Source organism: Cyprinus carpio, chromosome B24 (genome assembly GCF_018340385.1).
Source record: "Cyprinus carpio isolate SPL01 chromosome B24, ASM1834038v1, whole genome shotgun sequence".
Lineage (NCBI taxonomy): Eukaryota > Metazoa > Chordata > Actinopteri > Cypriniformes > Cyprinidae > Cyprinus > Cyprinus carpio.
The window spans coordinates 22,272,470-22,297,351 of NC_056620.1; the positions used below are offsets into that span (position 1 = coordinate 22,272,470).

Consider the following 24,882-nt stretch of genomic DNA (forward strand, 5'->3'; position numbering starts at 1 on the left):
CCTGAGGTCACATGTCATGAATACCTCAGAAGGTGGGCTGTGTGGGGTTTGATCGCGGGTGTCAGTGATCGGACGATTCCTCGCGGGGGTGACGCTCCCATCAGCGGCCCTCTGGAGGTCTTGTGTGTGTGTGTGTGTGTGTGTGTGTGTGTGTGTGAGAGTGTGTGTGTGTGTGTGTGTGTGTGTCAGCCATCATGTCACACTGCAACCAATTATGTACAATGGCATCAAGATTACAAATGAGTAACAGATATCTGAAAAGAATTAGTGGATTAACACACACTCATCTCTATCGGAGGGAATATCAATTAGTTGTGTGGGGTAATGTAATTAGAAGAGTTTGGATAAAGTTACAAGGACACGTGTGTGTGTGTGTGTGTGTGTGTGTGTGTGTGTGTGTGTGTGTGTGTGTGTGTGTGTGTGTGTGAGTGAGTGCGAATGATTTATGACTAGTACACCAGTGTAGAGCAGATCTGTCTTAAATCACTTGTTACTGTATGAATCTCATGGAAATAGTCAAGAAAGATCAAATTTACCACAAAAAAAAAGCAATACATAACATTTTGCATAAGAATTTTTTTTACGTCTTTTTTAATCCTTGCATTCTTTTTTTTTTTTTTAAAGATGTACTGTGCAAAAATATGTACTTAATCCCAAAATAAACAGGGAAAACAGATACGTATTTTGCAGAAAGAAAATTAACTCTGTTTTAAGGATCATCATGTCTTGCATTATGATATTTTTATGACACTTAAGTAATTATTTTAATTGTGCAAAACCCATTTACTTAATTGTCATGAAAAAAATGCTTTATCTTTATTTCTTGCATTGTGAAATAATTAATTAAACATAATGAAAATAATTTTTATTATATGCCAAAAAGTGCTTAATTGGCGTGAAAATAATGTTAAAAACAAATCTGTGATTTGATTGAATTATTTATTTTTGTCTCTTGTGTTTTTCATGTGATTTAGTTTTTTCCCCCTCTCTGAAAACAATTGATCAGAAAACAGGACAAACTTGACAGCTCTGCAGAAAGCTTTATCTGCTCGGCACATTCACTGCAGGGTTAAACACAGTTCTGCTGTTTCACATGACTGTAGGGCCGTTATCATGCTGCCCGTTTTTAGAAAGCCCCAAAATACAACCTGGACACATCATACACACACACCTGCCTCGCTCTGGACATGTCCCCGGTTGATGCCCAGGTGTCACACACACACACACACACACACACACACACACACACACACACAAACACACACACACACACACACACACACACACACACAGAGAGAGAAATGCACATGTAGGACGGTTTTGTTTGCTCATCCTTGTGTTTTGCCTCTGCTGGTTTTGGGTTATTTTAATCTGTGTCTATAGGCAGAAAAGTAGGCCTTTCCCATGGTGCGATCTTTTTGTATGTATTTATCTTTATGTCTGTGTATCTCTGTCTCATGAGCAGATCTCTAACAGTCAGTATTAACTTTAGCATGCAATTCATCCTGCAGTGTTTTCACATGACTATGAATGATGCTTTACCCGAAGATCACAAACACTGGAGGGTACAGGAATCTTTTATCACTCCACACAGGAAGAAAACACCTAGCTACCACATAGAAACCTGAACAAACAAACCGTCATCAACACTTTAGTATAGTGGTGGCAATTTTACACAGAAAATAATAAAATACAGTTTTATTTTATTATTCTTCACAAAAAGATGTACCTGAATGAATTACCTGAAGAAACACTTAATATTTTTTTATTAAAAGATTTACTGCTAGTATATTGAATGAAATCATAAAATGTTGTCATTTATGAATATAATATTCTATATATATTTAATTAAACTTTTATAGGCAAGTGGATAAAACAGGAATATAAATATTTGTCAAATATGAATGTATTATTTGATGTTCTTAATCATCTTTAATAAAACATACTGGTAGTACATTGCAGTGGATAAAACAATAATATTAATATTTGTCAGATATTCATATCATATCAATATTCAATGTTTTTATTATGTTTGACAGGTAGTATATTTAAGTGGATAAAACCATAAACCCCAGTCAAATATAATTACTATTAATACAAATTTCAATGTTCTTGATCATCTTTAATAAAATGTTCACAAGTAGTACATTTAAGTAGATAAAAGTGTTACTATTATTGATAATTGTCTAGTGTTTGTGGGTATAGATTTACTTATCTCTAGTTTGAGCACTTATTTGTGTCCAGAAGCAAGCTAAATCTGTCAAAACTATCTTTCTGGACATCCAGGGATAATTATAATTGTCTATATATAAACAGTAGAAGCATATGGTGCGTCCTCATTTTGATAAGTGACCCTGTGTGTGTGTGTGTGTGTGTGTGTGTGTGTGTGTGTGCGGTGCTGTGGGTGGAGGACGCATTCATTCACATGACATTGCTGCTGACATGGGATGAGGACAGGTGGAGGTTCCAGAGGTTTCCAGGCGCAGCTGCTGATATTTTGGGTGAGTGTGAGGAGTGTGTAAGTCATTACAGGAATAGAGTCTGTTCAGATCAGAAAGAAGCAGACTGTTACTGCACTGCAGGTTTTGTGAAGTGACTCACCTGTTGGAGTAATTATGTAGGAAAGGAACTCTTCTTCAATCATTTTCCCTTCATCTAAATCTTCAACTTCATCCCAAAAAAGTACGATTTAAAACTTTTTTTTCCCCGGATACTATTTGTGGGTGAATCTCATAAGGAAATGCCCGGGTGATCACAAAGAAATGTGTATACATACGTCATTACTTTTGACATTTGACTTTACTTTTGTATACATATACACTCATTACTGTTAAATTGTTATGAAAATCATTCTGTTCAGACATAATTATTCATTTTAGTATTATTAAAATCAGGATAAATCGAATAATACTTTGATTAGCCACGATTCTAAAAAAAAAAAAAAATCTACTGTATACATACATTTTCCCATTATATTAATAATATTTTTTCACATTATAGTGTACAGTTGGAAGGAAATGGTGTCTATATTTATGTCTTAGTAATGTATTTTTTATGTATTAATAATAAAATCAGCCTCAAAGAAATTTAGTACATCAAATACCTTGAATTATAAAAACGATGCTTTACAATGTATTAAAAATATTACATTGCCTTAAGATTTTTTCTCATTATAGTACACAATTAGAATGAAATAATGTGCTGAAAGGACTGAAATATGATGCAATATGTGGTGCATTGTTTGTTAGCGTCTACTTGCATATGTGTGTGTGTGTGTGTTAGACTCACATTTGTTCTTTATGCTACTGTATGTATCTTTGAGATGACGCTATAACACCCTCACACACACTTATACCTCCGGATAACTGTCTGACATCTCGCAGGACACACAAATAAACAAAACCAGCCCTGACAGGACTAACACACACACACACACACACACACACACACACACTGACCCGTGGCTTCGTCCTTTACCTTGTCATAAAGCATTAATCTGAAAGTTTGGAGAGATGAGCAGACTTCAGATAGAGCACCTTTACTGTCAGACATCCTCAATCTCTCCAGACAGACAGAGATCCACCTCTTATAGGAGTTCATCAATAAATCAACAAGCCATCTCTGGGTAGTTCATGTGTCATAACATGGAAACAAAGGAAAACAACTTCATTTCCAAGAACTGAAACATCTTTGAAGCCATTGACTGGAAAATGAATATATCGCTTGTTTTTCCTCAGAATGCTTCAGTTTAAATACACAGCCTAGTTAATTTCTTGAAGTTCATAAGTTGCTTGTTTCTTGACACATTTGTTTCTGTCTATGTTTGCGTGTTTCAGTTTTTTACAGCATATGGGCTGATATTAAAAATGTGTTATAAGACTATAAGAATACAAAAAGTACCATTAGTTAACGTTTGACAGTGAGTAATACATTTGTTACGGTGTTTATTCATCTTTGTTAACAGTAGTTCAATAAAATATGGAATTGCTTTTCTGCCAGCAGTGCTCGGTAGATTACTTGCAAATTGTAATCTGTTACTGATTACAAATTACATGATGAAAACTGTAGTCAGTAATGTAATCTAGATTAGTCTTCAGTTAATGTATACTTTTAGATTGCTTCTGACCTAACTTTAAATGGGATTATTGTTAAATAAATAATAAAAAACATCATCAAATGCATTCAAAATTACATTACACCAGGGTTTCCCAAACTGGGGTAAATTAAAGAACTGCAGGGGGTGTGCGAGTTGATGAAAAGCTAATAATTAAATCTTAAAAATTTCAAATTAAAATGATTAAAAAAAAATAAAATGCTTGAACACTCAAATTTTTTTCAATATTTTATTTGTTTACCTGTCAAAATAACCATTAACTGACATAAGAAAACATTATATTATTGAAATATTAACTTTAAATTTCAGAGGGAGTTATAATCCATAAAAAGTAACCGTAATCTGATTATGAGCATTTTAAAATGTAATATAAACCAGTTACAAGTACTACATTTTAAAAAATCTGATTACATAATCCAGATTACTGGTAATCAGGTACTACCCAGCACTGTAAAATAGGGTAAAATTGTTTCTCGCAATTACTTGTTATAATGTCAGAGCTGTGTCATATAAAATAGCAAATGCATGTTATAAAGTCAGAATTGCGCAATATAAAGTTGCAATTACGTGTTAAGGTCAGAATTGTATGATTTAAATTCGCATTTGCGTATTAGAAAGTCAGAATTGCACAGTATAAAGTTGTGCGTTATAAGGTCAATATTGCATGATATAAACTCGCAGTTGATAGAAAAAAGTCTGAATAGACTTTATAAACTGAAAAGAGTAAGAATTGTGAGATAAAGTCATAATCACCTTTTTTTTAAACAGGCTTCCTTATGAAAATACAGCTTGTTAGTTAATTATAGCTTATTTCTTTAAATAATGTTAACAGATACAACTTTTGATTTTTATGATGTACTAGTAATTGTTGAGATTAACATTGCAAGTAATAAATGCTTTAGTATTTGTCTTCGTTAGTGGCTGTTAACTAAAATAGTTGTTGAAAAAAGCTGAAAATACGATGCAGATCTCAAAGAGCTTCTTTCTGTTCTTTCTGCATTAACTGTAATATAAAACACGTCTGAACCACCTTCACAGGGGAATGAATGACAGCTGCTCCACCCACAGACACACAGCTGATGCTCAACACACACATGCACAGTTCTTCACACGATATATATACAGCATAATATCAAAAGGAGTGTTGAGTGCAAATTACAGTTGGATTAAAAGCAGAAATGTGAAACTTGAACTTCTGTTAAAACAATTTTTAAGCTGTTATTTGAGCTGTAAACTTTCTAAATTGTCCTAATTTTCTAAGTGGAGGAACTTCTGGTCATGCATTACTGATGTTATTCCTCTGAATGGAGTTTTGCTCCATATAAACACTGCTTTTGGAGAGTTACATCACATCCATTTCACTTCCTGGAATTCCCACACAAAGGCACATGGAAGGTCAAAATATGGAAATATCATTGCACAGGCAATTGTTTGTGTGTGTGTGTGTGTGTGTGTGTGTGTGAGTTTGTATGCGTGTGGATTTGTGAGTGTGTGTGTGTGTGTGTGTGTGTGTGTGTGTGTGTTCCACTCATATTAACAAAGAATCTCAAATTAACAAAGAATTTAAAGTTTTGTACTTGTAGTACTTGTTTTTCTATTGAAACAGTATATTCAGGCGTGAGATTTCCAAAGATTTGTCACCTTTTTTTACTAATATATTTTTAGTTTTAGTTTTTATAATATATCTTTAAATTAATAAGTACCAGTGTTGTTATTGTTAAATAAAGCAATAAGCCCCAAGAAGCCGTGGTTTACAGTGAATTTATAACAGCTAAGGGGCGTTGTTAAGCACAACGCAAAGCGGAGTATTTTATATAAATAAAAACAGTATTCTTCCACCAAACAATGTAGTTCCTCAGAAACAGGTGTGGTTCCAACAAAGTTGTTGCCGAGCAACACACAGAAGTAAACAAAGGTGTATGTTTGTAGTGTAATATATGCGGCTCAACCAATCAAGGACTGGAACTAGCCGCTTTATAAACTACAATTAAAACAGTTAAAATTTGGTTTTGTCCATTGAAAGCAGAGCCAAGCAAAATCCCTTAGTGCTTTTAGATCTTTTCTTAAAATTTAGGGTAGCTTTTACCTGATTATTTTATTTAAAAATCTGTAATGAATCAAAATATAAATATTAGTTGGAAAACTTGAACTTAAATGAAAAATTGCAAATGTTGCCTTTTGAGGTTTCAAAAATAATTATTAAAACTGAAATAAAAATTTATTAAAGCTATTAATAATAATAATAATGGAATTAAAATATAAAAAGCTGTATTGTATTAATATTTATATTTAAGCTGTAATGAATCAAAATATAAATATTAGTTGGAAAACTTGAACTTAAATGAAAAATTGCAAATGTTTCCTTTTGAAATAAAATGAATTAAAGCTATATAAAAAATTAAAAAATGTATTTTAAAAAGTTATTTAAAATTAATTGTTATGTATTTTTATATGTTGTTTATTGGTTTTTTTGTGATGTTTTTTAGATTTCAATGTTAGTTCTGAAAACAATGGACCAATGGGATGAATATTTGACAAGCATATTTTTATAAGACGCATATCAAAATGTTTATTTTAGCTTTTACATTAGTAGTACATTATGATCTCAAAGCTGACCTTTAAGCTTCATTATCTTTTCTAGGCCTGCTCAGCGTTTCTGTTGAGTGGTATTATGCTTTTCAGTTCATACGATTTCTCATTACGTCATTTCTTCTTTTCATTGCTTTTTCAGTCCGTCTTTTACACAAGTCACTATAGCTCAGCATCAGACGTTCTTCTTTTCATTCTGTGCGTCTGTCGTTCCTCTACAGAAAGAGTGCAGTCATCCTGCATTAGGCCTGTCGCTCCCGAGAGGAAAGCGGGAGCGCTGCGAGCTTTTAAAGACCTTTATCTCTCTCTCTATTTCTCTCTGGCACTCTTTTATTATCAATGTAGAGTTTTGCAGGGTTGACAGCTCTTAAAGTGTGTGTGTGTGTGACGGTGAGAGTGTTGTACAAGGTCAAGGGCTGAGCCATTCTTGGATTTCAGGCTGGACGAGGACGGGACGGCCCGCCGTCAGAGGTCACGCTCTGCTTAAGGAGACCTTTCCTGTTTCTTTTAGCATTAATGACTGACCTCCTGGCCTTTGCCTGAATGGAACGAGTGTCTGTTTCAGGAGCGAAACTAATGAGCAGAAATGCCGGGGCTTGTGGGATTTCTTCTGGGAGAGAGAAACTTTAATTAACAAATCCAATTTGGATGTAATGAATGTTATTTGGAAAAAGAACAGGAGACAGAGATATAAGGGTAACACTTTATTTTAAGGTGTCCTTGTTACAAGTTACATTTACATACTATTATAATTACAATTAATTATGCATAATTACATACAAGTAACCCTAATCCTTACCCTAACCATGTAGTAAGCACATGTAGTTAATTAATATTTCTCAGTACTTAAATGTATGATTACACTGTAACAAAGACAACTTAAAATAAAGTGTAACCGACAAAAGTGTGCTGTATCAGATGCTAATACCATGATGCTTATGATATATCATAGTACTGATTACTATATGATAGTCAAAGGTACTTTTAGAAATACCATATATACAAATGAGAAATCAAAAGAAATTAATACTTTTATTTAGTAAGGATGCATGAAATGGATTGAAAGTGACAGTTAAGATATTTATAATCTTACAAATGATTTCTATTTCAAATAAATGCTGTTCTTTTGAACTTATTGAACAGAACTTTTGAACTGAATGTGAAGCAGCAACTGTTTTCAACACTGATAATCAGAATTTTTTCTTGAGCAACAATTTAGCATATATGAATGATTTCTGAAGATCATGTGACACTGAAGACTGGAGTAATGATGCTGAAAATACAGCTGCGCATCACAGGAATAAATTACATTATAAAACATATTCAAACAGGAAGCAGTTGTTTTAAATTGCAATAATATTTTGCAGTATTTCTGTTTTTACTGTATTTTTTTAACTTAAAAAGGCAGTCGTGGTCAGCAGAAGAGACTTCTTTTAAAAAACATCTTTCTGCCCCCAAACTTTTGAACTGCAGTGTATATTGATTATCAGACACAGATTTTTATATGCCTAATTTAGCAATTATGACTAGATGACAGCAAATTATCCTCCTGCTTTTTTTTACAGCTACTTACCAAACAAATGTGCTTTACATTAAATATTAACCTGAAATAATTTTATTGCAGATGGTGGAGTTACATGAGAAACACGAAGCAGACATATAATCATCATTTTGTAAAGATAAAATTATTTTGTATAGAACAAACACACATTTGTCCTCTCCTTCACACACACACACACAAGCGTGGAGGTATCTGGCCTCAGAGGCGTTTTTCCATTTCTCTCTTAATGAAACTGCTGCTCCTCTGATCATCTCCTCTGTTTCACCCCTCTCTCACTTTCACTGGGTGACCACGGCGACGGCATCCCTTTCTCACCCTCCTCATCACCGCTACGACCCACTCAGCCCGTAACCAAACCAGCAGAACCCACATCAAATATTAACCGCCCCATTAATGAGTTTTCCATCGCTCCTACACACACACACACACTGCCGTAATTAACGGAAAGCACTTACCATGTATCACTACTTAAATTCACACAGCTACCACAAGTGATCTCCGAGAGAGAGAGAGAGACAGATAGATAGAGACAACAGTTTCAATTCCTTGAAGAAAAGCGGCACGTCTCGCCGGCGACGATCATGTTTCATACACAACATGCATGTTTACATCCAATCTGCAAGAACATTAATATTCAATGTGTGTGTTTGTTGGGGGACGGGGGATGTGGGTGTGTTAATATTTAATATCATTATCAAGTTACTCGTGAATGTGGCTGTTCTGACCTAAAGTCTGTGTGAAACCTGTGCATGTTTCACTTTCTGCACCCCCTGCACCACTGAGCTCAAGTGGACCGTAACTGGGGGCTTGTCTGGGATTTGAACTCTGGACCTCTACATCTGAAGCAAGACCCATATAACAGAAGTGACAATCACATTTAGTTTCTCCACTGAGATACATTCTCAGACTACTTAGCAATGTATACACTACCTTAAGTTTCAACATTTTTAGGTTGCATTTTAAAATGTTTTTTAAGGAGGATATTATGCACATCAAGATTGTATTTTTAAACCCCAAAATACAGTAAATGTGTCAAACATTATTACTTTTATATATATTTTTTTCTTTTTGAATATATTCTAAAATTTATTGAATTTCTGTGTTTAAAGATGAGTTTTCAGCATCATTACTCCAGTATTCAGTGTCACATGATACGACTACTAAATTGTCCCTGGCAATAATTTTGATCAAACAATTAAATATATGTGTATGTAACCACTGTTGTAATTTCGACTGTGAAAATGATATTGATATTACCTGAGAAATTAAAGAAATATGTTAGAAAACTGTGTGCTTTCAAGTATGTAGGTCTACTTGATAAAGTTTACCCTCTAACTTAGAAAAAAACCATGGTTAATTTGTGGTTACCATGGTCCATGGTTTAACTATAATCTTGTTAAATGTTGTTTAAATAATGTCTATGGTAACCAAAGCTTTTTTAAGTAAAACAAATGTGATTCAAAGTTAACAACAAATAAACAAACAAACAATAAATAAAAACTTTTACGCCTTAATTAAAGAGCAGCATGAACATTCTTTAAAACATCTTGTTTTATGTTCCACAGATAAGACAAGAAAGTAATGGGTTTGCAACGACAGGAGGATGAGTAAATGATGACAGAATCTCAATGTCACGTAATTACGTATAGCCTGAGCTGGTGTAACACACCCTTGGGGGGTTTTTTCTTGGGGGAAAGTTTAAGGGTTAGTTTGGATATTTTAGTGTATCGCTTTTAATGTGTGTGTATTTTTCTGTGTTTTTGTAAAGAGATGGGAGAGCGAGCGAGGGAATGTGTCTTCTTGTATTTGCATGCTGGAACAGCAGAGTGTTCTAAATGTCTTTATAGATGAAAGACAATTAAGTCTTTAGTCATCTAATTTAATGTTTCATGTTTTTTTTTTTTGTTTCGTTTCTTCTACTCATAACCATTTCTATTTCCAGAACTGATGTGTTATCAAGTTCCATGCAGGAAATGTTACGTTTTAACAGGTTATATAGAGAAATCTGGGTTTAGCTGTGATGTGATATAAGCTCTAAGTGAGCTGTGATGACTGTCAGAATGTGAAATTACAGTTTTATGAGTCAATACAGTCAAAAAATTACCCCTTTCTTGCAGGTTGCTGGTCTTATTGTGCACAGTTACATACTGCACGTTATTCTAAAGCACAAAATCTCTGTACTTTACTTTTCTTTTGTTGATTTTTCAACTCCACATTGCACCATCCAATCAATTACCAACATATGACATCAAGTCCTGAAATATTTTTTTTTTCTCTTGCACATCCTTCCACTTGTAAATCCCTTTCAAATGGGCTGCAGATGCTTTTAGATTCTTTTAAAGATTTGCTGAATGTTACTTTGTGCCCAGACATTTTCACTTTTCATGCATCAGAGTTTTCATGCATGCATTATAACAATTATTATACATTACTGTATGTTGTATGATGATACATGATCCTTCAGAAATCATTCTAATATGAGGATTTGCTGCTCAGTTATTATCAAATAACTTTGGTCCTAAATTATAAATAGTGGTTCTTATTATACATTTTGATGAATAGAAAGTCCAGTGAACAGCATTTATTTGAAATGCATGTTTTATAACATTATAGATGTCTTTACTGACACTTTTGACAGTATCAATTCAGTTGTATCATTGTCTTTTCACTTTCTTTATCTTATCTTACCCCAAACTTTTTTTTATGGAAGTGTATCACAGTTTCCACAAACAAATGAAGCAGCACCACAACTGCTCAACCTTAGCAATATTTTTTTTCCCAGCAGCAAATCAGCATATTATTATGATTTCTGAAGGATCATGTGTCACTGAAGACTGGAGTAATGATGCTGAAAATTCAGCTTTGCATCACAGAAATAAATTACATTTTAAAATGCATTCACATTAAAAACAGTTCTTTTAAATCGTAATAATATTTCACAATATTCCTGTTTTTACTGTATTTTTTAATCAAATAAATGCAGCCTCCCTGAGCAGAAGAGACTTCTTTCAAAAAAAAAAGAAAAAAGAAATCATTACTATTCCAAACTTTTGAGCGCTATAGTGTAATTCTGACTGACTCTGATTTGCCTCTGAATGTCAGACTGCTTGTTGTCTTTATAGGCATGTGTGATCCAGTGTAATCTGTGGTGTAATCTAGTCCAGTCTCGTGGTGTAATCTAGTTGTGCAGCTTGACTGTGTCCTTGTTTAGACATTTGAAAGCAGTAAACACAGAAGTCATGTTTATTTGATGCTGACAGCGCTGAGTTAGTCGATCTGCTTGTGCTGGTTTACTCACTAGTGTCTGATCACTTCTACTCATGACCTTGTGTGTTAGTGAAAGCACGTAAAGAAATCTGTGAATAAGCGGTGTCCTTGTGCACAAGTGTTTTCCAGGTAATGCGGGTGGAATACAGAATAACTGCTGACAGGACAGAAACTTGAATATCGGATAGGACGGTAGGATTTACTTCTCTTTCTCTCTCTTAAATAACGCAGACGATACTATAGGTGATTGCCCTGTAGGGGTCTGGTGATGAATGGCCCTTGTCCGCTCTCGGGTCCTTTCTTTGCCAGTTCTGTGGTTATTTATTTCGAGAGTTTAACAGCGTGACCTCAAAACACACACTCACCTGTACACACACACATATACCTGTTAATATATAGAGAGAGAGTGCATTATATATATATACAGTGCTAAAACAGTGCATTGTTTCTGCCGGTTAGAGGGGTCTATAATTAGATCTAAATCAGGACAAGGAGAAAGGCCACTCACACAGACTTTTATTATGGAGAGACTCAAACTCCCCACAGGGGTCCGGTGCCCATACTGTATGTGGGCCAGAAACTTCTATCTTTTTTTGGAACTTGTTATACTTTTTTTAAGGATTCTTTGATGAATAAAAAGTTAAAAAGAAGAGCATTTATTTAAAATAGAAATCTATACATGAAGTTCAAAAGTTTGGGGTCAATACATTTTTATTCTTTCTTTTTTTGAAAGAAATTAAAACTTTTATTCATGAAAGTATGTGTTAAATTGTTAAGAAGTGATAGCAAAGATTTATACTGTTAGAAAAGAATATTACATTTATATTGTTAGAAAATTAATAAATGCTGTTCTTTTTAACTTTTTATCCAGCAAAGAATCCTGAAAATAGTATGGCAGTTTTCAAAAAAAATATTTGGCAGCTGTTGCCAACACTGATAATTCTAATAATAAATCAGCATATTAGAATGATTTCTGAAGGATCATGTGACACTTTAAACTGGAGTAATGGCTGATGTAAATTCAGATTTGCATCACAGAAATAAATTATATTTTAAAGGATATTAAAACAGAAACCATTACTTTATATTTCAATAACATTTAGTAAGATTACTGTTTTTTTCTTATTTTTGATCAAATAAATGCAGCCTTGATGAGCAGAAGAGACTTTTTTTAAAAACATTACAAGTCTTACTGATCCCAAACTTTTGAGCAGCGTATATATATATATATATATATATATATATATATATATATATATATATATATATATATATATATATATATATGTGTATATAAAGTCTCTTCTGCTCATCAAGGCTGCATTTATTTGATCAAAATACAGAAAAAAAAAAAAAAAAAAAAAAACAGTAATCTTGCTAAGTGTTTTATTGAAATATAAAGTAATGGTTTCTAGTTTAATTTATTTTATTGTTTGTTTATATTATATATATATATATATATTATATATATATATATATATATATATACAAACAAACAATAAATTAAAATGAAAAAATAAATAAAAAATAAACCCAGGAGGAATTAAAAATGCACAAAAAACTAATGTAGCCTACATAAATACCTTGAACAGCTTACAAATACTTCACTCACTTAAAAACGTATTATTAAACTTAGTGACCCATTTATGTCTTACATTTAAAACATCAGACATAAAAACAGTTAAAACATTTAACATTTATAAAAATGACAGAAGCTTTTAAAAAAGACAATGTTATCCTACTATAAATTTTAAATATAATTAATAAAATATAATAATACAAATGTTAATAAAATACTACAAATATATATAAAAAAACTTTAATATTTAAAAACATAAAAATGACAAAATCAAATAAAATTAATAAGAATTAAAATAAAAGTAAAATAAATGAAAACATAAAAATTAAAACTAATTGAACATTTTAATTTTTTAAAACTGTATAAATAATCCTATATATATAATAATATTTATATATATCATTTTATTTAAAAAAATTGTTTTACAATATATATGTAAAAAGTAATTTCAACATTAGTATTAACAATGACCATTGTTTTATCAGTGTTTTAACTACTCAGCGACGAGGCCTTTTAACGATTAGTGAAACAGCGACACCGTGTGCTCACAAAGAGGTATTACAACTACAACGAAAAACGTTGTAATATTATTATTATTTGAAAACCACTGACAGTTGTTTTAATGGCTTTACAATTTCGCATTATTATTTAATAAATTTTAATTTTTAACTAGTAATCTATTATTTTCTTCGCAATACGGCTGTACAAACCCTTTGTTTACTGACGATAGTGAAACTCTAGCGGGACTGTCACCACGTAGAGCGCGTGAACAAACATAACGTTATATTGACAACCGACGGTGACAGCTCTCGGTTCATTAGCAGGCGACTCTTCGTTTAACGGCTTAACTCGACGTTTGCTCAAATGATCAAGACTGTATTTTACTGACCCGATTAATGTCGGATTATAAAAGGAATGACTGAAGGTAAGACCGTTATTATAACCGTTTCGGGGGATAAAAACATTGTTTGTTTGTTAACGAACTTACCTGAAGCTCAAAGTGACCCGTTATTGTAAAAGAGTGAACATTAAGTTAACGTTACTTAAGTTAGTATTCACTAGTATTGATGTCAGTGGTATTTCCATGTTAAAAAGTTACGTTTAAAGCTATTTAAAGTTATCAGATAATTCAAACCTGGGGTTTTAACGTATAACATACTCAGCAGTGGCGGTTAAAAAACATTTAAACTTGTGAAGACAAACCGTCAGTGTCTCAAAACCTAGTAAGCTGCCTACCTAGACAGCATTTTCCGGCATCATAGTGTGTACTGCGTATCCAGACAGCATTTTATAAATGTGTTCAAATGTGTGTCTGTTATACAGAGATACACAAAATTAGCCAGTTTCAAGCAAAGTGTGCTTTGAAATGTCTCACAGATGAATGCTAACTCGAGTCATGATGTGGGATGTGCTGGGAAGCTCCCTAGATTGCCTCCTCTGCCCGCATCCCAGAAGTCCTGTGACCTGTATGAGGTGTGTATATAAAGTGTCTCGAGATCTAGGCTGCTTGGTGTGTTTTGATCAATTCCGGAGTTTTTTTGCTCATCCTGATTTGCGCTCTGTTTTAGATTTATCTCCATAACAGTCAATACCCGGCCCTCCTGCAGAATCACTCTCGGACTCTCGCGGTTCCCTACAAGGAGCTGCGGCACCACCGGAGTCCCTCAGAGTCTATTGGGAACAACTACAGTCCGAGAGGCCAAAACCTGAAAATCCAGCATCTGCAGCGCAGGCATCAGTGCCCTCCAGTTGCGTGTATCCTTTGCAGACGTCTTATACACTGCTTAAATACACACACACACACTTGCAGCGTGTCTCTTCTTAACTTCACATTTAAGACCACAGTGATTCTGCAGTTGTGAGGAAGCGACAACCTGCGACCCATGGACACAGGTTTTTAGTAGCAGATTTTTAGTGCATGCATGTGTGTTTCTTAGGCTGCATTTACACTGCAGGTCTCGATGCCCAAATCTGATTTTCTGACTATATCCGATTTTTTTAGACGACCCGCTTACATCATCTTTTAAAAGTGACCCGTATCCGATTTCTGCATTTACACTATACACTGCTGAAACTACCAAAAGTAGACGTTCTGACCCGGAAAAGGAAGTAAAACAGCATGAAATACAATGGATGCAGATGCAAATAAAATTATACAGTGTTTTGCTTTCCACAATATTTTGAAAAGTCAACAAAAAAATCTCGTACGGTGGAGAAAAAAAGAGGACTTAAAAGACACGAAACCTCCGCATTGCTCCACTGTGTGTATCCTTCATCCTCCATCGCGCCTATAATAAGTCATGTGATCTCAGTTGGTGGTGTCCACCTGAGTTGACGTCACTTTTTTAATGACGTACGACTCGCATTTACTGGGTAATATCCGATTTGTCTGCTTACATGGCACACGCAAATGCACGTATCCGATTCATATCCGATTTATTACCACATATGAATGAGGCCTGAATCCGATCTGAGAAAATCACGTTTTTTTCCTGCTTACACGTTCACCGGTCATATCCGATCTGTGCCACATGAGAGGAAAAAATCAGAATTGGGTCACTTGAACCATGCAGTGTAAATGGGGCCTTAAACAGAATAGTGAGTTCACTAAACGCAGTATCGCAGTGTTCACGGGAGGGACCGTCGTGTTTTTCTTCTAGAACACCTGTCGTTCGCAAAAGCCGTCCTTTGTCACCGAACCAGCAGCTTGAAATCATGAGGCGTGAGGAGACACGAAGTCTAAGGGAACAGACGGAGCCTACAGAGAGAGATTTAGAGGTCATTATCAGCAATTTACTTTCATACAGTCAATAATGATTTCATGGGTTTTTAAAACACACTTTGATTCTTTATTTCCGGTTATTTCTGTCTTTTGCTGTAGTGTGTTAATATAGAGGTCATTATCAGCAATTTACAGGCAAAAGGATGTTATCAGTTGTAAACTGATGTTTTAACTGGCACATACAGCAAAAGATGGGAGTGCTTAAAAAAAAGTTATTTTGGCCAAAAACTTTTGCATAGTTTGTTTTATATTTTTATTCTAATGGCCAAAAACTTTTGCATAGTACTGTGTATTTTTTTTTGTTTGCATATACTCTCCAATTTATATTCTCTATTCTTTTTCTATTTTACATACTTGTTTTCTTTTTATTTGTTATAAAAATAATAAAAACTTGACATTCTGTATTAGAATAACCAGGGCTTGTCACAGCACTTACATATTATTGCTCTTTTGTTGGTTTAATTGTTTCTGTTGTCTTCATTTGTAAGTCACTTTTGGATAAAAGCATCTGCTAATTGATGTAGGGCCCTATCATATTAATTGTTTCTGTTGTCTTTTGCGACGCAGGCGCAGCGCAAGTGTGTTTGCTAGTGTCAGTCTGGCGCCGTTCGCATTTTCCCATCCAGCGCCACGTCGTATTAGCAAATGCACATTTGCGCCCATTGTGCGCCCAGGGGCTGGGTCTAAAAAGGAGGTGTGACTTCAGGCGCATTGCTATTTTAAGGAGCTGAAAATAGACTGCGCCATCGACCAACTAAAACCTGGTCTAAAGGCGGGCGCAGTGTTTTTTTCTTTGTTATTTAAAGAGCGTTTTTTGATAGGCGGGTCCACAACGCATACACGCTGCTTATTAAACACAGGGATGCACACAAACATGCCAAATATTGAAATTAAAGGATTGCAATGCATAAGAATTTTTTGTAGGCTAATTAAATATAAAAATGCCTACATGTCATAATGGATAGTCATTGCATGTATCAGAATTAGGCGATCTATTTGCTCGCACACGAGCAGCTCTGTTTCATCTCGGAGACGCATTCTGTCTTTGCCGCCGTGTAAATAGCAAATCCATCATGGCACGAGCACAACTAGCTCTTAACGGGAATGGAAGATGAGACTCTGATTGGTTTATTGCACGTTACGCCCAAAAAACACCCATTACTCATTAAGAGAATAGGGACAACCCATTTAGACCGTGCACCCGGGCGCGCCAAACGTTTTTCCGTCGTTAAAATAGCAAAAGTGGATTTGGACAGGCCCTGAGTGCACCTGCGCCGTGCGCTTTACTCTTTGCGTTTAGATCGTTAAAGTAGGGCCCAAAATGTAAAATGTTTTTTATTAAAAAAGGATTTCTGGTTTCTAATTCTATCCTTCACTTGTTCTGTCATCCTCCCGTCCGTATTAATTCTCTCTCTTTCTCTCTCAGAGGTATGTGTACTATATCACTGAGGGTGTTTATGGCCACATGTTGACCCCGCAGCCACCAGAGCAGATCACCGCTGTCCTGAAGCTGCTGCCCAGCCGTTTCCAAGGTGACGAGCGGAAGATGCAGAGGATGCAGGAGGATCTTCTGGAGGAGGTCCAGAGAGACTATGAATTCAGTCTCCGCAAGAGCATTGGTATGACGCACAACACCAACCAATTTGTTGACTTTTTGTGAAAAAACATATAATTCTGGCATCTAAATTCATGTTACTGTCTTTTTAGCCTGAATCACTTCCTCACTTGTATGCTGCTTTTTAAATAAGTCAGTAACCACTTTCTTTTTGTAGTTGATTATATCCTGCTAGATCCAGCGGAGCGAGAGCGTCTGTCAGTCTCTGCTGTCCCCCGGCCGTTCCCGTCCTGTGTCATCCGTGCGCCTGTTCCCTGGTCTGAGAGCTACCGAGAGGCTCACAGCTGGCAGACGGAGAACCTCTGCACCGTCAACCCTATGATGCTCCTTGTACAGGATCTCTGGATGAGCAGGTTGGCATCTCTACAGTGGTGGCCAAAATTATTAGAACTAGAATTTTCACCAGCTAAAAAAATGTTTTTTAGTCAGTTATGTCAATTTTTTGCTGTAGTGTGTCAGTAGGAAATATCAGTTTACATTTCCAAATGTTTATCTTGCCATTAATTGAGATTTTTGTATGTTTTTGTCTGGTGATAGACGGTGATATATGATCTCATCATCATCCAGTCTGTCTGAAGAAACAGAACAAACTGAGACAGACTCAATCCAGAAGAACTGTGGCAACGTCTCCAAGATGCTTCAAGAAACCTTCCTGCAAAGCTGCAGTACTGTTTAAAGTTTTAGGCACTTGAGGATAAATGAGGATGCTGTCAAAGATGTCAGAAATAGATTTTCTTTAACTTCTGTTAACTAAATTAAATCAATATTTGGTGTGAGCATCCTTTGCATTTAAAGCAGCTTTCGCCCTCGGTGCAGTTGCACATGATTTTGCAGATAGGTTTCGTGAAGCATCTTGGAGACGTTGTTCTCTACAGTTCTTCTGGATTTAGTCTGTCTCAGTTTGTTCTGTTTCTTCATGTTATCCCAGACAGACTGATGATGATGAGATCAGATCTCTGTGTGGAGCACAGGTTGTTGTCAGACTCCTTGTGGAAACAAAAATCTCCCTGTATTATTACAATTAATGGCAAATGAATGTTTGGAAATGTAAACTGATATTTCCTGCTGACAGACTACAGCAAAAGATTTTAAACTATTTTTTAGCTATTGACTTTAAACCATTTTTTAGCTATTGAAAATACTAGTGTTCTACTATTTTGTCCACCACTGTAATTCCTCCATCAGGGTCCTAATCTCTTTATGTTTCATTTATAGTTTCACGTCTCTGCGGTTTGTGCGTTTGGACGATCTGCTCTCAGCCGATCTTCCGCTCTTGCCAGCAGAGTTTGAGGAGCTGGTGCGGCGACAGTGTCAGAACACCCGAGATGAACTACTTAACACGTGAGAGGTTTTCTCTTTATCTATATATCTGTTCTAAACAAGCGCAGAACATCACCAGACCCGTGTGCCTGTGTTTTAAATAACGTCCTGCCGTGGAAAGTAACGGAAACAGTACAGACTGAGAAGTCGTAGTGAGACACATGGTATATTTGGTGTCTGTAGGTTTCATTCTAATGTTCTCTGTAATCCTGTCACTGTTGTCACCTGAATCCAGCTCTATAATTACAGCTCGCTATGCACTCAGTGGAAGAGCTGTATGTCTGGCAAGTTACAAGTCATTTGAATCATTCATTCAGCCGATTCGTTCGAATACACTGATTCCTGATGAACCCACTGATGAGCGGATCATTTGAGTGGTTTAGATGATTTATTAATCAACACTGATTAATTCAGGAGTGAACAAACCACAGTTATTTTTGATAACTAAAAAAATTGAAATAAAATAAAATGTAAAAAAAAAATCAATGGCAATGTTTCTTATTTTCGTTTAGTTGAACTTGAACTAAAACTGAAATAAAAATAAAAAATGACATAAACACACAACAAAATTACTGCAACTTTAGCTAAAATTAAAATATAAAATATAAAAATATAAAAAAACTGTAATAGTTCATAGGAACAAATAAGTGACTTGTCTTTATGAGTGAGTGAGTCAATGGAATCATTCACTCAACTATTGTTCAAAAACTGATTCATTCAGCGGTGAAACAACTCACTCTGTCTTTATGAATGAGTCTTCTGAGTCATTCATTCAAACTTATTGATTTGATACAGAAACAAAAGAGAGCTTCTGTTTGTTACCTGGGTAAACAAAACAAGTTTGTATTTACAGATATAAATATTACACTAATATTAACAATTGATGTTTGTCCATTTAAGCAGTCACTAGCAATGTTCTGATGCTCTCATGGGATATACTGAACATTTACTGGATTGTGGTAAATGTGTGTTTGAATAAGGTCTACGTTGTGTGGACGAATGTGTTTTTGTTTAAATAGTTCTCCTCGTCTTGACTACCTTTGTTCTCAACTCTGTATCCATGGTCTCCTCAAACCACCCAGAGACAAGCACAGAATACGAGCCCTGAATGAGGGTTTGAACAATGGGGAAATAAAGAGCGATCTGGACCTGCTTTAACACGCAGGGTGTCAGCGGCACTACAGCAACAATCAGTGTGAAGTGTTCAGTAGATATACTGCAGGAAGTGTGAGCTGCAGTCTGACGCATCCTTGACCTTTTTATTTCAGAGACCCTTTTATTACTGAATGGATTTGAAATGATATTCAGTGAGATAACTTTTTCTTGCTTAACTTCTGAAATTAGAGACATTTGAGAATGTTTTTTACTTTTAAGAACAGAAAATAAATAATAAATCAACTTGGTTAATTTGTATCATGAACATACCAACTCAAGAAATTAATTTTGATATTCAGCCAAGCAGTAAAATGAAAGAATAATGTATCACCTGTTGCCTTTGTTTGTGTGTGTGTGTGTGTGTGTGTGTGTGTGTGTGTGTGTGTGTGTGTTGTGTAGTTGGCTGCCCCGCTGTGCTTCTCTTTTTGTGACCTTTAAAGACTCCTGGTTGCCACTGGTCCCAAAGAAAGCGAGCATCTCCCCGGTAAAGGCACAGAAACTCTTCTACAGTGTGGCTGCTCTGATGTCACTGCAGCTGCGCAGTCTGGTGGTGGCATCGCTGCAGGATCTGCTGCAGTTTTTCCAGCTACATCAGGTACTGAAACCAGTGACACTGATATGTTTAAAATATGTTAAAACCGATGCTCTATAGATGTTATACAACCTAGTTACTGAGCACGTGCGTGCATTCATGGGTATATATATGTACATATATGTCTGTTTGTTTATGGATGCATGCTTTTTGAGAGTGCAAGCCACTGAAGGCTGTATTTTACAGATGTTTTACCACTGCACAGTCACTCCAGCATACTGCCTTCTGTATCTTATTGATTTTATAAAACAGGCACAAGTTTTAAAAAACAATTACGTTTATTAATAAACAAAATAATCATAATAATAATAACAACAGACAACCAACAGCTATTTATAGTAGAAATTTGTTAGAACATTATACATTTTCCATCTTTACTGTCATTGACCCCAAACTTTGAAAGGTAATATATTATATACATTTCAACTGATGCAAGATCACTAGTGCATAAATTAGACATTTTACAATAGATTTTAACTTCATCCAAACCGATTTTAGAGTCAATTCTGTGCATGTTAAATGTGCATTTGTTTATATATGTGTGTGTGTACTACATGTATGTGTTTTCTGTCAGGATGGTAATGATTTTGGGGAGTATTTTGATGAGCTGAAGTACACGCAGCGTCCATTGTTACTGGTGAAATTGAGACTTGAGGACCCCAAAATTGCATTTGAGCCTTCACTTGAGAGCTGCTGGGAGCTCATACAGCAGGCATTCACACAGATCATCGACAGCGCCCACAACATACCCCGGGTACACGCACATATACCTCTTACACTAAAAGAGGACTTGCCAATGATTTCTGTTGTTATACTACAGTGCAATAATTGATCTGAGGTGAACGTGAGAAGATGCAGGGGATTTTGCTGATGTTTTCTTTATTCTCACATTATTTACATCTGCAAGTTTCAGACTTAAGTGGCTCGGAATTTTTACTTACATTGACAAGAGATACTTTCCACACAAACAGTGAAAATTATCTGAGATACAGAAACTGAAATTATGCACATACAGTCACAATACACAACAAAAACTAGATTACTTCCATTATAATTCAAATGTTTAGGCACAATGTAAAGCGGAACAATGGATTTTGCACACTTAAACCGTCATTTTTTAAACCTGAAACTGAAAAATGTTTTCTTACAGGTGGAGTGTAAGCTTTTCTCAGAGGTGGGAGAAACTCTAATGCTACGCACAGTGAGACACGATGAGATGCTGGTGACAGACATCGTGAACAGAGCCAGGGAGATCTTTCAGAGGAACACCGCTGGGCCCCAGAGGTCCACTATCATAAAATGTTTTCCAGTAGAAAAGCTTCAAATTAAGATTGAATCACACTGTAGTTTGTCTGTGGGTGAATCTGTGGTGTGTTGTGTAGGTATCTGGATGTGTATAAGAAGTACACTGATTTACTGGACCGTCAGGACATACTGAACTTCCTCAAAGCCAAACACTCACTGCAGGGCTTTACTAAGGTAGCCTTTCTAGTGTGTGCATTGCAGCCTTATAGATTACACAAAGGTGAAATACTTCCTTGACAAGCCAGATGTCTTACTGTGTGACCTGTAGCAAATCACAGGTGTGCAGAATTTGTGGACGGAGATTGCGTCGCTGCATGCGACTGTTCCACTGTCCCTGATCTGTCTGGATGCGGTGAACCTGAACCAAGATCTGTGTGACAAGGCAGACCATCTCATAGATCTTCTCACAACATTTGTGATGGAGGAGAACCGAGAACTCAACAAGAGGTGGGAGGAAACGGCCTGAAATATTCTTCAGAAATTAATTCTCTTTAAATGAATCAGTCACTGTGTAATTAATATACAGCTCGGTAGAAAGTATACTACCCAGAATACCTTGCTACATAAAGCAAATGTAAGTGATGAAATAGATATGTAAAAATGATACCTCCAAAAGTCATGGAGAATAATGTCATTATTTGTTTTGATTATAAAATAACTTTTCACTGCGATCACCTAATTTCAACTTCATTTAAAACAAGACACTACAGACAAAACTTCTTTTCAGCAGCATTTACATACAGCAAACTATACAGTTTCATTCATATCTATAGTCTGAAGGTTTTTAGAGAGGGGTTAATATATCATTCACCTCATATATATTTAACATTTTTCTCCAAAAAACATGGTAAAAATTATGGAATGTTAAAAGAGAAATACAAAATCCGCTCTGTAAAAATACTCAAGTCTTAAATGTGACTTTAAAATTTAGAACATTATCTGATCTCTGTTGGATTTTGTATTTTTTTTTTTTTTTTTTTGCAAAATAGTACATATGTAATTAGATAATACCTCATTTGCATGTTTATAACATTTCAGAAACTTGTAATGCAAAACAATTGCCTTGATGTACTGTGAATAATCAACTGGGGAATGTATGGTGATATTAAATATTAAATATTTTCTATTCTTTTTCTCATTCAACTTGTGAAATATGTCGCATTAGTTAAAAAGGGATTGTTTTTAGCTGCTTTTTTGTTGAATAACAAAACATTTAGTATGTAAGAGGTATTATATTATAGCATACACCATTTATATATGCTGTATAACATTTATTATTCTCTCCTAGTATATGCCGTCGTTACGATGAGATTATGGACAGAATCACAAGCAAGCTGAGTACCACAGAGGAGCTGGTAGAGTTAAACCAGTACCTGAGACACACAAGTGAAGTCACCATACACAAACTCCGCCATGAGATCGAGGAAGCTGTCAAGAGACTCGACTTCCTGCTCGACTACGCCACCCTTCCAGGTACAAACATCCTTTGCATAAATTCTGTGTCTATGGCAACACCATACACCTCAAATACACTACAACTACTAATATTTCAACCAATTATGTGGTTTTCCCTCACAGTCCCTCAGTCTAGATTTGAATTTGGGGCTGTCTGGGATTTGTAGGAACACTTTTTCTTTAAAACCCCCTTAAAATCTTTCTCTCTTCACAGAGGAGGATATGAAGTTGTTTAGCACTTTGATCCACTGGCCTGAACAGATTCTGTCTTCGATTGAAGTCAGTAAGGATAAACTGAACAATCAGAAAGATCAGGCTGAGATCAATCTGATTAAAAGGTGCTTAAACGCATACACACACACACATCAAACACAACATATGCGGCTTAAACAAGTCTGATGCCTATCACACGTTTCATTCTCAGAATAGGGAAGTTGGAAGAGACGCTGAAGGGCCTGGAAAAAGAGGTGGACATCTTTAAGATGAAAGAAAAGATGACTTTGGAGGAGAGCAAGATCAATGTGGAGAAACTCAATAAGATCAGCGTCAGCCTGGAGGCCGCTGTCAAAGAGATAGAGGTTTGTGCTTGAAATTGTGTATTAAATAAACATGAAATTATGGTTGCAAGTACAGCATGTCATGCATTGCAGATAAAAACAAATTAAAAAAGTCATATTTCATTCAATACTGAAAAAATTTGTAACTATTACTTATACATATAAACTGTTCATGTGCTTTTAGTCTTTCAAGTATTAGTGGATATTAATGGAATGTAAAAATGTGCATTTATTTCAGTGCATTAATAAAGAAGAAGGTTTGCTGGACAAAGAACAGAGTCAGTTTCCCACCTTACAGACAATAATGGCCAAAAAACAGCCGTATGACCAGCTGTGGATCACGGCTCTTGATTTTCAGACCAAATCTGATGTGTGGATGAATGGTAAAGCACATGCTGTCATATGTCTTGATCCTTTTTACATCACTGCCATGAATTAATGCATTTGATTGGACAAACATTTGTGTAATAAAGAAAGACATCATTTAGTCGCTTTAGACAATGTTGTTTTTCAGTCTCAGGCATTGTTTTCTGTCTCAAATGTTTCAAAGCATCTAAAGCATTGAACATTAGTTTAACATACGATTGTAGTTGTGTGTGTGTTTTCATGTCTTGTGTATGCGCTCTCAGGTCCATTCCGGCAACTGAATGCAGAAACAGTATCAGAGGAGTTGGGAAACATGTGGCGCACCATGTACAAACTCGCAAAGCTCTTCTCAGATCGGACGTCTCCGGGGCGTGTCACAGAAAACTTCAAGAAAAAGATTGACAAATTCAAACAACACCTTCCCATTCTGACAACTATCTGCAATCCAGGCCTGAAGGACAGACACTGGGAGATGGTATTACAGTAATATACACAAAGCTTTATTGATCTCTATCTCTATCACTCACAGGAACAGTCACATTTGACATTTTGAATCATTTTAGTGAATCAATCGATTCTTCTGAACAGTTCAGGCATATGTACTGGTTTAAACAGTTATTCACTG

The 24,882-nt window shown here is 35.4% G+C and overlaps 1 protein-coding gene across 1 annotated transcript in view; it reads left to right on the forward strand.

Annotated features, from left to right (window-relative positions):
• The first annotated feature begins 13,740 nt into the window (after nt 1-13,740).
• The window catches only part of dnah3 (dynein axonemal heavy chain 3), a 36,426-nt gene continuing 25,284 nt past the window's right edge, over nt 13,741-24,882 (forward strand). The window contains 18 exon segments of the mRNA XM_042752328.1: nt 13,741-14,035; nt 14,488-14,583; nt 14,679-14,865; nt 14,949-15,003; nt 15,771-15,888; nt 17,319-17,511; nt 17,665-17,860; nt 18,723-18,848; nt 20,382-20,577; nt 21,149-21,328; nt 21,725-21,858; nt 21,957-22,053; nt 22,148-22,326; nt 23,168-23,352; nt 23,549-23,672; nt 23,759-23,912; nt 24,130-24,274; nt 24,521-24,732. Of these exon segments, the coding sequence (XP_042608262.1) occupies nt 14,488-14,583; nt 14,679-14,865; nt 14,949-15,003; nt 15,771-15,888; nt 17,319-17,511; nt 17,665-17,860; nt 18,723-18,848; nt 20,382-20,577; nt 21,149-21,328; nt 21,725-21,858; nt 21,957-22,053; nt 22,148-22,326; nt 23,168-23,352; nt 23,549-23,672; nt 23,759-23,912; nt 24,130-24,274; nt 24,521-24,732 (2,577 nt within the window). The 5' untranslated portion in view covers nt 13,741-14,035.